A 14,191-nucleotide genomic window follows, 5' to 3' on the forward strand; every position below is an offset into this window, starting at 1 on the left:
TGTGGGAAAGGGATGGAATGGATGAAGGGAGAAGGAGGAGAAAAGGAGGAGGTGGGACACGGTGCATGTGCTTCAGTGAGTCAGTCCTGAGCACCCGCCTAATTGCTAACAAATGTCTGGTATTGGAGAAAGAGGCACCTTTATCTTCTGTGGCCTCTGTTGTTGGAGATTTACACATTGTGTTTGCCATATGGAACAAAAAGGGAAATGGTGTTCCCCAACAGTCCGTTTGTTGTTGTGAGGAGAGAGACAAATTATTGTGCTAGAGCTTTTGAAAATGCAAAATGCAGCTTCGTACTTTTTCAGTTAAAGTCAGTGCATTTTTCTAAAACACTATTTTGTTCTATTAAACAACATCAGCATTCAGTTTGAAATCAAGTCAAGTGATACAGACTAAGATACTTTTGGTATTTCTGCTGTAATGATTTCAAACTAGGAGTATTGATATATTAAATAAATTAGCATAAAGAGGCATGCACACTTGCAAGTGAATCTTTATTTGCATAAATAAATAAAAGGTAAATAAAGAATCACCTGCAAGTGAGTGTACGGTCTTTAGCCTCATTATGCTATTTTGATTTCTTCTTACCGGCACCTCGGATGGTGTGCATATGCATGCTCGTTATATTAAATATGATTTATTTTGTAACTCTAGAAGTAGAACTGCATGTTCTTCATTTTAATTTAGATCAGAGGTAGATTATTTTAATATATTACTCATAATTTATTAAATACCTTTAAGTCTTCTGTGTCCCTCTTTTAAGTTAGCTGAGGTTCCCTGGTTAAAATCCACCTGTTTATAATAATTGTCATTATTTACTCACCATGTTGTCGCAAATTTGACTTTAATTCTTCCCCATAACATCAAAGGAGAGTTTTTTACCGTAGAAATATAATATAGTTTAATAAAAGTATCACGTAAGTCATCTGAATGTCAATTTCGGTGCATGGAGCCAGGTTTGACATCAATGCTGCTTAACCGATTTTCAAGTGTCTTGTAAGGTTTGAATATGTTGAAGCATAATATGAATTAAGAGGATTTCAGTAATTAATAACTTCATTATTTTTCTTGTGCAAAGCTATTGTATGACTTACAAAAATTTGGAATATAGCACACAATATATCGGCCACTTTTATTGTGCTTTATTGGATATTGATAGTTGTGGTAACTATATGCTTTATATTATAAACAAGTAACATAAACATTCTTCAAAACATATTGTTCCACAAAAGAAAGTAAGTCATCCAGCAAATGAGGGTGAGTAAATTACAGAATTTTACATTTTGGGGTGAACTATTAAGTCCATATGTTTGTTGTTTACAATCTGCAATCATTTATTTGAAAAACAACAACCAGCTTTTGTATAGAATGCAATTCTCTCTTGGAATCAATGGTGTACCTTTGAATCCACTCAGTCACTTTTACCTCTTCTTCCACATACTCTTTCCACATGAGACACACAATACACATATCTTTGAAGTCTTCTGTTTCTGATTAAGCATGCAGGATTCATGAATGACTGATTAATTAAAACCATCTAAAACTACTAATCAATTTACAGTCATGGCCAAAAGTTTTGGCAGCAACATAAATTTTGTGTTTTGCAATGTGTGCTGCTTTAATATTTGTAGATATTTTTTCCACATGTTCTATGGTATACTGAAAAACATTGATAAACACATCATACGTTTTAAAGGCTTTTATTGGCAAAAAAATATAATTAGTCAGTGTTTACAATGTTGACCCTTGTTCTTCATAACTTCTGCAGTTCGCTTTGGCATGCTGGACAATCTTCTGGGCAAAATCCTGACTGATGGCGACCCCCTTCTTGCCTTAATAGTTCTCGGAGTTGATCATAATTTGTGGGCTTCTGCATTTCCACTCACCTTTTGAGGACTGATCACAGTTTTTCTATGGGATTGAGATCCGGGAAGTTGTTTGGCTACGGATCCAAAACTTCAATGTAATGATCTTAATGCTGGAAGATGGACGGATCATGAAATTGCTTATGGATCGTTGGAAGAAATCGATCTTGCAAGATGTTTTGAAACCATTCTTTATTCATGGCAGTGTTTTTGGCCAGAATATAAGGAGAGCCCACTCCCTTGGTTGGAAAGCAACCCCAAACATGGATGGTCTCAGGATGCTTCATTGTTGGCACAACAGAGGACTCAAGGAAGCATTCACCTTTTCTTCTCCAAACAATCAATTTTCCAGATGTCCCAACCAGTCAGAAGGGAGCTTGATCAGAGAAAATAACTTTACACCAGTCTTCTGCTGACCAATCCTTGTACTTCCTGCAGAATTTCAGTCTGTCCTTGAGGTTTTTCTTGGAGAGAAGTGGCTTCATTGATGCCCTTCTTGACACCAAGCAGTTGTCCAAAAGTCTTGGCCTCACTGTGCGTGCAGATGCTCTTACACCAACCTGCTGCCCATATGACCATATGGTTATGTTCTGGGCACAACTCCACACGCCACTCCATGCAGCCAATTTCTTGATGATCTGGTAAATTGTTCATAAAGGTGCAATATTATTTGTAGCAATTTACTTTGCATGCGAGGCCATTTTGATGCAAAGCGATGATGCTGCACGCGTTTCTTTGGAGGTAACATTGCCAACAAAAACACAATGCCAATGCCAATGCAGCTTTTAGCATTTATTTAAAATGCATCTGCTCACCCAATAATCTAGAAACAATGTGAATGAACACCACAACATCTTAAGCAGCAAACTCAGATAATCATGGATCCAAGTGACTAAGGAAGCATCCACCTGTATATCTTCCAGTTTTGCCTTCAACTGTCTTGGTTGGATGGTATTAAATGCACTGGAAAAATCAAAGAACAACATGGAGACTGTGGTGTTGGTAGCCTGGTAATACCAAACTCTGCTACTTCGCTTTGCTTTGTAGACAGAGTCTGGAAGGGCATAATTGACAAGCGTTTACTTTCTAGTGGGGGTGGGGGGCTGTCTGAGGTTTAAAATCATTGGTTACCCGTAAGCCAATCACATAACATTTGGTTATGATCTTCATCCCCCACCCAGAGCTGATAAACAAGCTGCAGAGGGTCAAGTAATGGATACACTTGTGGTTTCTAAATAACCTTCTTTAAATGAGAGGTTAGTGCAATGGGTCTGTAGTCATGATTTCTATTCTTAGGCCCTGGAAATAGACAAGATGTTTTCCATAGCAATGGAACTCTCTGAAGATGCTAACTCAAGTTTAAGAGATGCTGAAGTTGTCCACACAGCTGGCTAGCACTTGCCTTCAGCACACGAGGACTAACTCCATCCAGTCCAGAAGACTCAAATGTAACCTTTCCAGCTCTTGTCTCACGTTATCGGCTGTGATATATAGTGTGAAAAGGAGGTGACATAGGTGGGATGGAATGTACACATAAGTTTGTGGAGAATGGACAAGAGGCTTGTATGATGAAAGCTTGTATGCTTGTAAGCAGTACTAAATTAAGATCTGATCTTCCTATATGGGAAGGAGAGCAGTAAAGATGTAAGCATCTTTAGTATTTGCATACACCAGATCAAGAGTCTTATTTTCTCTTGTTTTATAGTTAACAAACTGGTAGAAAGTAGTGAGTGTGGAGGAGAGGGATACATTATTGAAATCACCTGTAATCAAAACGAAGGCACCTTGATATTTTTTTTTGTATATTTGCTGTCACAGAATGGATGGCTTCACATGCAGCTTCCACGTTCCCTGATATAGGAATGTAAACAATAATGGCGACCACACTATATAATTATAAACACATAAAAAAATACCATGGTATTTAAAGTATACCACTGTAATACCATGGGACATTTCCAAAAACATCATGCAACATCACGGTGCCTTAAAAATAATGACAATACCATAGTATTTGTATATTACATAAAATTTTTCAATTTTTCAGTCTGTGTTAAACACTTCCTTACCCACCGTTATCACAAAAGCTGATCTATAAATAAAGTTAGAACTGAACTGAATTGAATTAGAATTGAAGGTTCTACTGTTTCTCATTAAACTTGTGTTCAAGCTCTCACTTGGCTGGTGTTCATAGTTCACTATTTTAGCTCTGTTGTTAATATGTGTGCAGATGTGGAAGCAAATGTGCTTCTAATAAATAAACAGACTGATTGATTATGTGTTTACTGAGGAAAGAGAGATGTGCTGACAGCTAGTATGAAATTGTATTTTAATGGTTACGGTTTATCAGATTTTACTAGTGTAAAATAATATAAAAAAAATAATTTTGTTGCATTAAAAAAGTATATTGAGGTTAATGAGAGGCTTCGCAGATGATCTGTTGTTAACTGCACCATGCAGTGTACCTCCATATGCGGTGTTAGCACGCTTCAAATTACTCCAAGACCACCAACTTTCATCTGCTTGCCAAAACTGTAAATAATTCCAGCAAATAGAGTAGTGTTTAATAGACTAGCACGAAAACCATCTGGCACTTGATATGCTTTAAAACTGATTCCGATTACTTTATTAAATAGGTACCCAGCACATTGCGTCTTAGTATTAAAAGTGTTTGGTGACACTTCAGAATATGCAAACCAAATTTTGCAAAAGCTGTTCTGAAAGAAAACAAAACACAAACAAATATATGTTTTTCCTACAGTCTCTTCAAAAGGCTGTTATGAATATTTATGAAGATACTGTTATAAGCCTTTCTGATTGCTTTCAGTCTCTGCCTTTCATAGGAGTCACTGCCACCTAGAGAACAAAAATAAAGTTACTCTAAGAAAGAGTATATATATATATATATATATATATATAGGTCGGCATGCGCGACCAAAATAAAAAATGCGTTATATAAATATGTTCTGACAGTGCATTTGCGTACCGACATGGTTGACAGCTGTTAATATCATTTTAGATCACAAACTGTACTATATATGTTTTATTTTCAACCTGAAAGCATAAATCTAGGCTATTCCATGCCGTTTTCAAAGTACAATGCAAAACTGTGACATTCATCCATAGACAGTAAAAGAAATTGACACAGCGACCTCATAGGGAACTCAACTGAGACAAGTGAAGCCCATTTTTAGCGTTTTTTAGCACTTCCGTTTCTGACGCTCAGACTCAAACGAAGCTTGACGACTTCAGCAACCTGTCTGACAGATGTAAATCTTCTAGTAGCTGTGCGTGAAAACTGCCATCGTTAATCTTGCAGAGACGGCAAGCTTGAGCGGGGAGTTCTTTGGCGTGAGTGAGCAGGAGTAAGTATTCTGATTCATTATTTTGTATAGTATTTTAAAATGTAATGCCAGTACGCCATATTAAGTTAATTGCCTGTGAGCTTCTCCTTCTGTCTGTACGGTAATGCGACAGAGAGTCGCGTGGTTACGACGCAATCGTTAGCCTATTTTTTACAAAAACTGTTTCTATGGGGCCATAAAGTAACATAGAAGGTAATGGAGCCCTTTATACATTGTCGTGTATCTTTAGAAATAAATAATGGACAAACGGAGTCTTTAAATGCCTCAGATGTAAAGTTATTCGCTTTCAAAGTGACGCCAAAATGAATGGGAGTCAATGGGAATGCTAACGCAAGTGAAGTTCTTCTACAAGATGGCAGCACGCAGCCGACTTCAACTTACGGTCAACTTCCTTGCCGCCTGCATTCATCCACTGACACTCTTTAATCAGCAAGCGCTAATTCCGGAAGCGCGTACTTACTTGCTGGCAACCTGCCAAAATAAAAGCCTGCTGATTTTAAGTTTGAATATGATGAAAACTTGTATTTATTTATTTTTAGACACTTTTATCCAAAGCAACTTAAAATTGGGGAATACATAAAGTGATTCTTCATAAAGAGACAAACAAAGAAAGTAGTAGTAAATATTTTAGTTTACTATAAAATAAATGTATTTGTATTTAATACTAGGACTGCCTTTTATTTTTAATAATATTATCACACACTATTATTTAGTTTATTTACTATTATTTTATAAAAATAAAAAAACTAAACTAAATAAATAAAGTGCAATAATATTAACTTTTATTAATCGATTTTTTATAGTTATATTTAATGGGTCACGCTATGTGCAGTGTGAGGACCAAACCAAATCTCCATGTTCTCTAATGAGAACCAGGCTGAAAAAATTATGTGGACACCCCTGTATGTATGTATGTATATATATATATATACGTATATATATATATATATACACACACATTAGTGCACACCCCTGTATAACATTACATTAATAAAATGTAGGATAAGAAGTAAAAAGAGAGAAAAACATTCATTGAACCAATGGTAGGAGAACAAAACAATGTTCTGGCAAAGGTACAGTAACGTGCCTGTAGATTTGAAACTCATGTGTGATCGCATTTAAAACGGCAAGAAACAGGGTGGAACATTTAATAATGTACAGCACGCTGCGAGACATATTGACAGAGGACTGGACCACTTACCAACATTGTTTTATGAGGTGAGATGTTAGAAGACGTGGTTGAGGAGGTTGTCGGAGGTAATCAGGTCATATTTGCTGGATGTAAACAAAAAATACCTGTTCTATTGCCAGTAAGAAAACATAATTAAAGCCACAAGATATTCAAGATTAAGTACATGTCCAACACTCTTGAAATTTAAGGTTATTTTTTTCCAAAATACTTTGTCATTAATTTGAATTTGAAAAAGTCACCAATGTGATGGTAGGGTGAGGTTGGTTGACAGTGTGTTGGCAGGCTGTCCTACATCAAAATAAATCACTCTTTCTAGTCTCTAGATATAGTTTCCTCCTTCCATATTGTTGCCCAGGTGAAAATCTTAATTTAGATTGTTTCGTTTTATTACTTTTGTAGGATGAGTTTCTGATTAATACTTAGTTACTGTATGGTTGCAGGTTTGTTCAAATCAGTATAAGGAATAATAATAGTGATCCTTGCTTTGGAAAATAACTAATTATTTTTTATACTGTTTTTTTATTTAATGAGTAAGGATGACTTGACAACATTTTACAGATGCATGACATTGGAAAGAGGTGTGGCTGCAGCTGTTTGTCTGGATGTGTTATTTGTTTGCCCACATGTCCTGCAGGGGAAAATGTGGCTTTAGACATGCTCCTACACAATGCAGGATGCCAAACATCTTATAAACAGGCTTTGAGTCACATTTGCCTAACTGTCAGAATGTTTTGAGCTATATCCTTTCCTGACATTTAGGTTCCTCCATCTTCAGAACATCTCATAAAAAAAAACTAAAACAACTCTTGACTTGGAGACGAAAGCTACCTCACAAGCTATGACGTGAATAAAAAGCCGTTTCCATCCACTACAGGAGTGGTTTGGTGTCCTAATGTGTAATAAGCAATAAGTAATGATGTGTTTTGGTCAAAAGCATACATAATAACCCCTCACATAATAACATGGTTATGTCTGTTATGACTGTAAGTCTCAGTATAAGTCTTTCATGAAAGTCTTGCACTTTTCACTGACATTTTTGCCTTTTCTGTCCAATTTGAATATTAAGTCCAAAACAAATGGCACATAACTGGAGCCACCTGGGTGACTATAATGGGTCATACAAAAGATCAAGTCAAGTGTGCTTTCTTTTTCCTGTAAATGTTGAAAAATTCTAAAATGTACTGACTTAGCTTTTTTTTTTTTAAAGGTTTTTCATTGCCTAAATTATCCACAAAGAGTGCTTTTTCAGAAAATGACGATGAGTTACAAAACAAAATAAAAAACTATATTAAATACAAGATTTGGGGATTAAATAGCAAGAAATGTTTAAAAGTCCAGTCATTTTTACCGGGAACACAAAATCAGGATAAGGATTTGCGAGGTTAAACTTGAGCTTGTATAACCTGCGCACTTGTTTACTTAGTTTCAGTACTGTTATGAACTAGTTTTATATGTGATACACTGAATTATTCTCTGCACAGCTGAAGCAGATGTTATGCAGCAGGTCACATTAAGGTGATTCACCACTGTTAAATGTTGGAACTGTCCGACAGTAATGAATTATCCACATACAGTCTTTGCCGGTAAATTCTAGAGGGCAATTTTTTCCCGTAAACCCCATGTTCGGGATGTGCCTCTACAAGCACAATGAAATGAGGGAGATAGTGCAATGTTGCCCACTTCTGGTCAGACGGAGCCTCTGCCGTTGACAATAACAGTTTCTGGAAAAGTCCAAAGCCACGGCCATTCTCATCCCGTGAATCACGTCGTCAACATCACCCAACCTCCCAGTATAAAAACAAATCAGAGGAGGCACAGTCCATCTGCAGGGAAGAAAAAGAATCCAAGCAGGGTGAGTACATTATAGCATATTACAAGGATGCTGACAATCTTGTTTATATAAATATGCTTTTATAGATATTATATAATTGTGCTAATATATACATTTATGTAAGATGTTATTTATTTTATGGTTACAGTGATGTAATACCTAATTGACATAATATAAAATTGCATTGTAGTTAATGCTGCATTAATGCATTTTCCCCAACTACTGAGCAATAACCCACTACTGTATAAATGCAAATAAGATTCTGTTTGTACTTGAGATAGAATAACTTATCATTTATGGTGTTTTTCCATCCCCATACAATCCATCCTCATGTGGTTATTTTCATCCAAAAAGTCTAACTGGGCTGTTTGTTGAGTCGAGTTTGTCTGTGCTTTCCCTAGGCGAATTTGTATTGATTTTTTCACTGCAGAGAGGAATTTGTCTCGCAGCCCCAAAGCCAATGAGGGAAACTAAGCCAGGTCAACTGCATTCAGGATGCATACTGTGCCCTAGCAAGATATCATTAAACAAAGCAAATCCCGTCAGAGCAAGCCACATGTGTGATACTTACAAAACACCACAGCGATGTGTAACCTCATTCCAAAACAAATCTCTCAAGATAAGGGCACAAGGGCAAGATTAATTCAAACAAAAGCAAAAAGAAGATAAAATTGTATGCTTGCAACAAACAACATTTTTGAGGAGCTTCAAGGTTATATTATGGAGAAAGCAAAACACTGCAAGTTGCACACCATATTTTACATCACACACACACAAAAACCTTTCCATGTGACTCCATATTTCTGTCTGTTCATTGGCTCTTCCAACATTTGTGCATGTTTCTTATGTAACTAAGCTCCTGGCTTTCATTTGGTAGAGTTGGGGTTTCTATGTACACGTACAGGGGCTAAAAAGAGGAAACTTGTCCCCATGACTGACTCAAGGCCTTTATTATATTTACACTGACTCTGGTGTGAATTACAAACTCCACAGCAGCCGTTGAGGACCAATGGTTTGTCTTTAGAAATTTCAAACATGATTTAAAGTGCAGCATTATTAAAAAGGGCAATCTTCAGAAATTTCTGCAAACTCACAAAACTGGGATTAAATTTCGTCAGAGCAAGCTTTAATGGAGGGGATATGCTTTCAAATCCATGGAATCAGTGAAGGGAACATCTAAACGTTTGCAAGTTTGCTACACCTCCAATGATTTTGTTAGTGGTTAAAGGGATAGTTCAACCAAAAGTGAGTCATCATTTACTAATCCACATGCTGGTGCAAACCAGTATGACTTTTTTTTTTTCTTCTGTACGACACAAAATAATTTTTTTTAGTTAAAAAAAACATTGGACCCCATTGATTTGTATGGAGAAAAACTAAACAAAACCACATTTTTAAAATACCTTCTTTTGTGTTCCACAGATAGAGAAAATCAGATTTGAAATGACATGAGGTTAAGAAAATAATGAGAGAATTTGTATTTTTCAATTAACTGTGTTGTAGATAATTTTTTTTGGCTATGAGATTATATAGCACACTATATAAGGCCCTCTAAATCTGTTTGGACCTCTGTTCAGAAACATCAAGGTCGCAGAAAAAATAAATGCCAATATTTTGTATCAGACCTACGATCATAAATAGACATGCTGATGGATTCATTGCCTACACAGTCTGTCTGAGCGCGTCCCACATTATTAAAAGTGTGGGTTTTTGCAATTTTTCATAAACTTGCTGAGTCACTTTCACCACAGTTTAATTAAAAAAAAAAAAAAAAAAGTTTTTACTATTCAATGACACACTTTTTCCTGATTTATGTTCATAGTGTTAAACCGCTTCTGAAACCAGCACAACATCAGCCACCAAAGATGAAGGTCTCATGGTCTCTGCTGGGACTTTCTCTTCTCTACCTCTCTGTGGAGTGTCTGCTACCACCAACTAAAGAGGAGCTCAATCGTAAGTGCATTGGTTTTTTCTGTGTTGTGCTCAATTAGGGACAGTAATGTTATCGTTATTGCTTTGTGGCAGAGATGTCAGTGCTTGGTGAAAAGTACCTGGATAAACAGATTGAAAACGCCATCACTGGGGTAAAGGAGATGAAGACTGTGATGGAGCGAACAGAAGAGGATCACAAGAGGTTCCGGTCTGAACTAGAGAAAACAAAGCAACAAAAAGAGGTGAAAAAGGAAGAGTACAGATAGATAGACAACTTTAAATAAAAATTAACATTAACTATAAAGAACTGATTAATCCTGGTCAAATTACATAATCGACAAATATTTATGTATATATATATATATATATATATATATATATATATATATATATATATATATATATATAAATTAACAAGAAATGTATTATGAATAAATTAACTATGAACAGTTTATATACAGTATATTTCTTAATTATTAACCTAGACCAATAAAATTACATAATCTATATATTTATATACAATGAATTAACATTTCAAGTTGTATAAATGAACATGAAAACATTAACATTTATTATGAATGAACAGTAATATTTGTTATAAATTAACATTAACCAAGCTATATAAAAACAGAATAATTATGTATATGAATTATATACAACATTAAGTAAATTATTATGAATTAACAATGAGCAATATTACATTCATAAATCAATATAAAATTAGATTAAATCTCAAATGCTGGAACAAATAATGAAGATTAATTACATAAATTACATATATTAATGCATTAACATTTCAAGTTGTAAAAATAAAAACTAGGCAATATATTACACATTTACAGTAATATATTATATGATTTATATTACATAATATTTATTCATTTTAACAGATCACTAAATGCTGAGAAAAATAGTTTGTTGTTTCTTCATAACACCCATTGCATTTGCTTACTATTGTTAATTAATCGAACCTGATGTAAAGTGTAACTCGGATCTAATTAACATTTTTAAGTTTAACTTAAGTGTCTGAATTTCTTTCTTGTACTATTTGATCAAATAGAATGCTCTGAAGGAGGCTCAGGAGATGGAGGAGAAGCTGAGTGAGCAACAGAGCATGTGTAATGAAACCATGCAGGCTCTGTGGGAGGAGTGCAAGCCCTGCTTGAGGAAAACGTGTGTTAAGTATTACTCGCGCACCTGCAGCAGTGGAGCTGGACTGGTGGGACGACAGGTGATACGTCTGCACAACATCCCTGCAATTATCCTGACTTCATGCTGGTGCTTGAAACCATCCCTCTCTGTCTGTTTTTAGCTGGAGGGCATTTTGAACAGAACCTCTCCTATCTCCATTTGGATCAACGGGCAAAATATTGAGACGCTGGTGGACGAGGACCAGCAGCAGACCAGACGCTTCCAGGACCTTGAGGAGCGGTATACAGAGGTTGCAGACGGAGTGGACAATATCTTCATGGACAGCATGAAGGTGTTCGACCACATGCATTCCTTCCACCAGCCCAGCTTCTTCCCCAGTCCCTTCCGTATGCCCAGCATGTTCGGTAGTCAGTCGAGCCGGGCCGCTCGTGTCTACAGGTCCCCTCTGAACAACCCAGAGTTCCACAGCTTCCATAACTTCCACAGCATGTTCCGCCCCATGATGGACATGGCAAGAAACATGTTCGACTCCTTCGGACCCTACATGGGAAGTGATATGGATTTCCCTTCGGAAGGTAAATTTCAGGGTCTACAAGCCTGGACATAACATCATGTACAAAGTTAAAAATGCTGTAAAAAATATTCATCACAATTAAAGTAACAGTCCAACCAAAAACTGCCAAATTGCTAATTTCTTTCTTTGTTCTTCAGTGAACATATTTTGAAGGGTGCTAAAACAGTTTAGGTTTCCATAGACTTCCATTGCTTTTTTGTTTAGTAGAAGTCCATTTTTTGTCTTTATTATTGCAATATGACATTATACTTTTTTTCTTTACCATGGCAATACAGTATAATGACATAAAATGGTAGATTATTATTCTTTTTTTACTTACAGACCGCTTATATCTCATTCATTTAATGCATTTAATAAACCTGTAAACCTTATATTTAGTAAACATGTATTCACAGATGGCAGAGTAAATGAGGATGTTATTATAACTAAACCATTCGGAAATGATAAGATGACCTGCAGGGAGATTCGTCGCAATTCTGCTGGCTGCATTAAACTGAAGGATGAGTGTGAGAAATGTAAAGAGATCCAGCACATTGGTAAGTTTTACATTTATTATCCAGCACAGAAATAAAAAAAAATAATAAAACTGGTCCCAGTTTGGGAGTTTTTGATGAGAACTCCATCTTACAATTAAAGCTTTGTTTTCTCCTTCAGACTGTTCTGGAAAGAGGCCCCTGGAAGGCCCCCTGAAGGAGGAGCTGGAAAGGGCTCTTGCCAGGGCTGAGAGTTTAACCCAGGAGTACAACAACGTGCTAAAACGATTCGAAGAGGAGATGGTCAACACCTCTAGTGTGCTGGACCTGTTCAACAAACAATTCGGCTGGGTGTCCTCCCTAGCTAGCCACACCAAAAATGAAGATGGCTTCTTTAAAATACAGGCAGTAGGTGCTAATTATTATGTATTTCAGCACAACTGTAACTGCTTCCACTATGCAGACCCCTCAGCTGCCAACATTTTATGTGCAGGTGATATCAAAAGGCTCAGATAATGCAGAGAACCCAGGAGACACTAAAGTGTCAGTCAAACTGTTTGATGGGCCAGATATGAGCTTCACAGTGCCAGGAGACATTCCCTGGAAAGACCCGAAATTCTCAGAGATGGTGGCACAGGAGGCTTTGGATCGTTACAAACAGAACTCTGTGTGAGTCTTAACATCAATCCATTTTAATAAGCTAAATATCTTTACAAATTTATCAAATATATTAATGTTTTCCTCTCCAGGGTCACAAACTAAATGTTTTGGAGGGTGGTGTTTCAGATGATGAAAAGATATTCTCTGAGAAACCTGAAAAGCACTTGAGAAGATCCTTATGAATTAGAATTAGAAATACTGAGAGACGTTGTATTCATGTAGCTGGATGTCTTTTGTCTAGCATTATTCTGCGGTTTCATCCTTCTTAACACTCACAGATTGTATAGAATAAGTGCTTATGAGTGCTTCTAATCAACTGTACATTGTCAAATACCAATAAAACACAAAATTCCAAAATGTTCCTTGTATCTTAAAATATATTGGTGTAAAATTTTCAGCATTGCAAGAGAATTTCACGCTGCAGATTTTCAGACATACAGTACTGTGCAAAAGTAGGCCACTAGTATTATCAGTATTATTTCTTTTTTGTCAGTTATTGCTATCTTTTGCTGTAGTGTGTCAGTAGTAAATATCAGTTTACATTTCCAAACATAATTTTTGGCATTAACTGTAATAATCCAGTGAGATTTTTGTTTGCACAAGAAGTCTGACAACAGCCAGTGCTCCACAGAGATCTGACCTCACCATCATCCAGTCTGTACAGAGCCGCCCACACATGACATTCAGGAAAATAAATTTTGCACACAATTTACTTATTTGTTCCCTCGATGTCCTAAAACGTGTGCACGATTACATTCGTTCCCTCAAATTTATTAACTTTTTCTCTCGATTTATAAATCATGTACACGAATTAGTAAATCTGCGTACGATTTAGCCTACTTTTTTGCCATGTGCAGGGCTCCGTAAGTCTGTCTTGAATAACATGAAAAGACAGAACAAACTAAATCCAGAAGAATGTCTCCAAGACACTTCAAGAAACCTACCTGTAAAGCTTCCTGAAAAACAATGCGCAAGTGCACCTAGGACAAAAGCATTAAATGTCTAACCTAAGTCTATTGTTTCAGCTCTAATCTCTGATCAATATTAGAAGATCAAAACAATGTATAATTTTTTATAATTATTCTGCATAATTCTGCGTAACAGAGCACAATACAGAATCAGTGTTTTGGAACAAATAAAGTGATC

General features: G+C 36.2%; 1 protein-coding gene across 1 annotated transcript; it reads left to right on the forward strand.

Moving 5' to 3' along the window:
- Positions 1–8,110: 8,110 nt before the first annotated feature.
- clu (clusterin) lies at positions 8,111–13,402 on the forward strand. The gene is made up of 9 exons (XM_052586223.1): positions 8,111–8,275; positions 10,077–10,207; positions 10,280–10,428; positions 11,247–11,417; positions 11,499–11,913; positions 12,308–12,448; positions 12,567–12,793; positions 12,879–13,054; positions 13,135–13,402. Exons 2-9 carry the CDS (start codon positions 10,120–10,122, stop codon positions 13,145–13,147), a joined length of 1,380 nt encoding a protein of 459 aa, XP_052442183.1. The 5' UTR covers positions 8,111–8,275; positions 10,077–10,119; the 3' UTR covers positions 13,148–13,402.
- The last annotated feature ends 789 nt before the right edge of the window (positions 13,403–14,191 follow it).

The sequence above is a fragment of the Carassius gibelio genome, chromosome B20, assembly GCF_023724105.1.
Source record: "Carassius gibelio isolate Cgi1373 ecotype wild population from Czech Republic chromosome B20, carGib1.2-hapl.c, whole genome shotgun sequence".
Lineage (NCBI taxonomy): Eukaryota > Metazoa > Chordata > Actinopteri > Cypriniformes > Cyprinidae > Carassius > Carassius gibelio.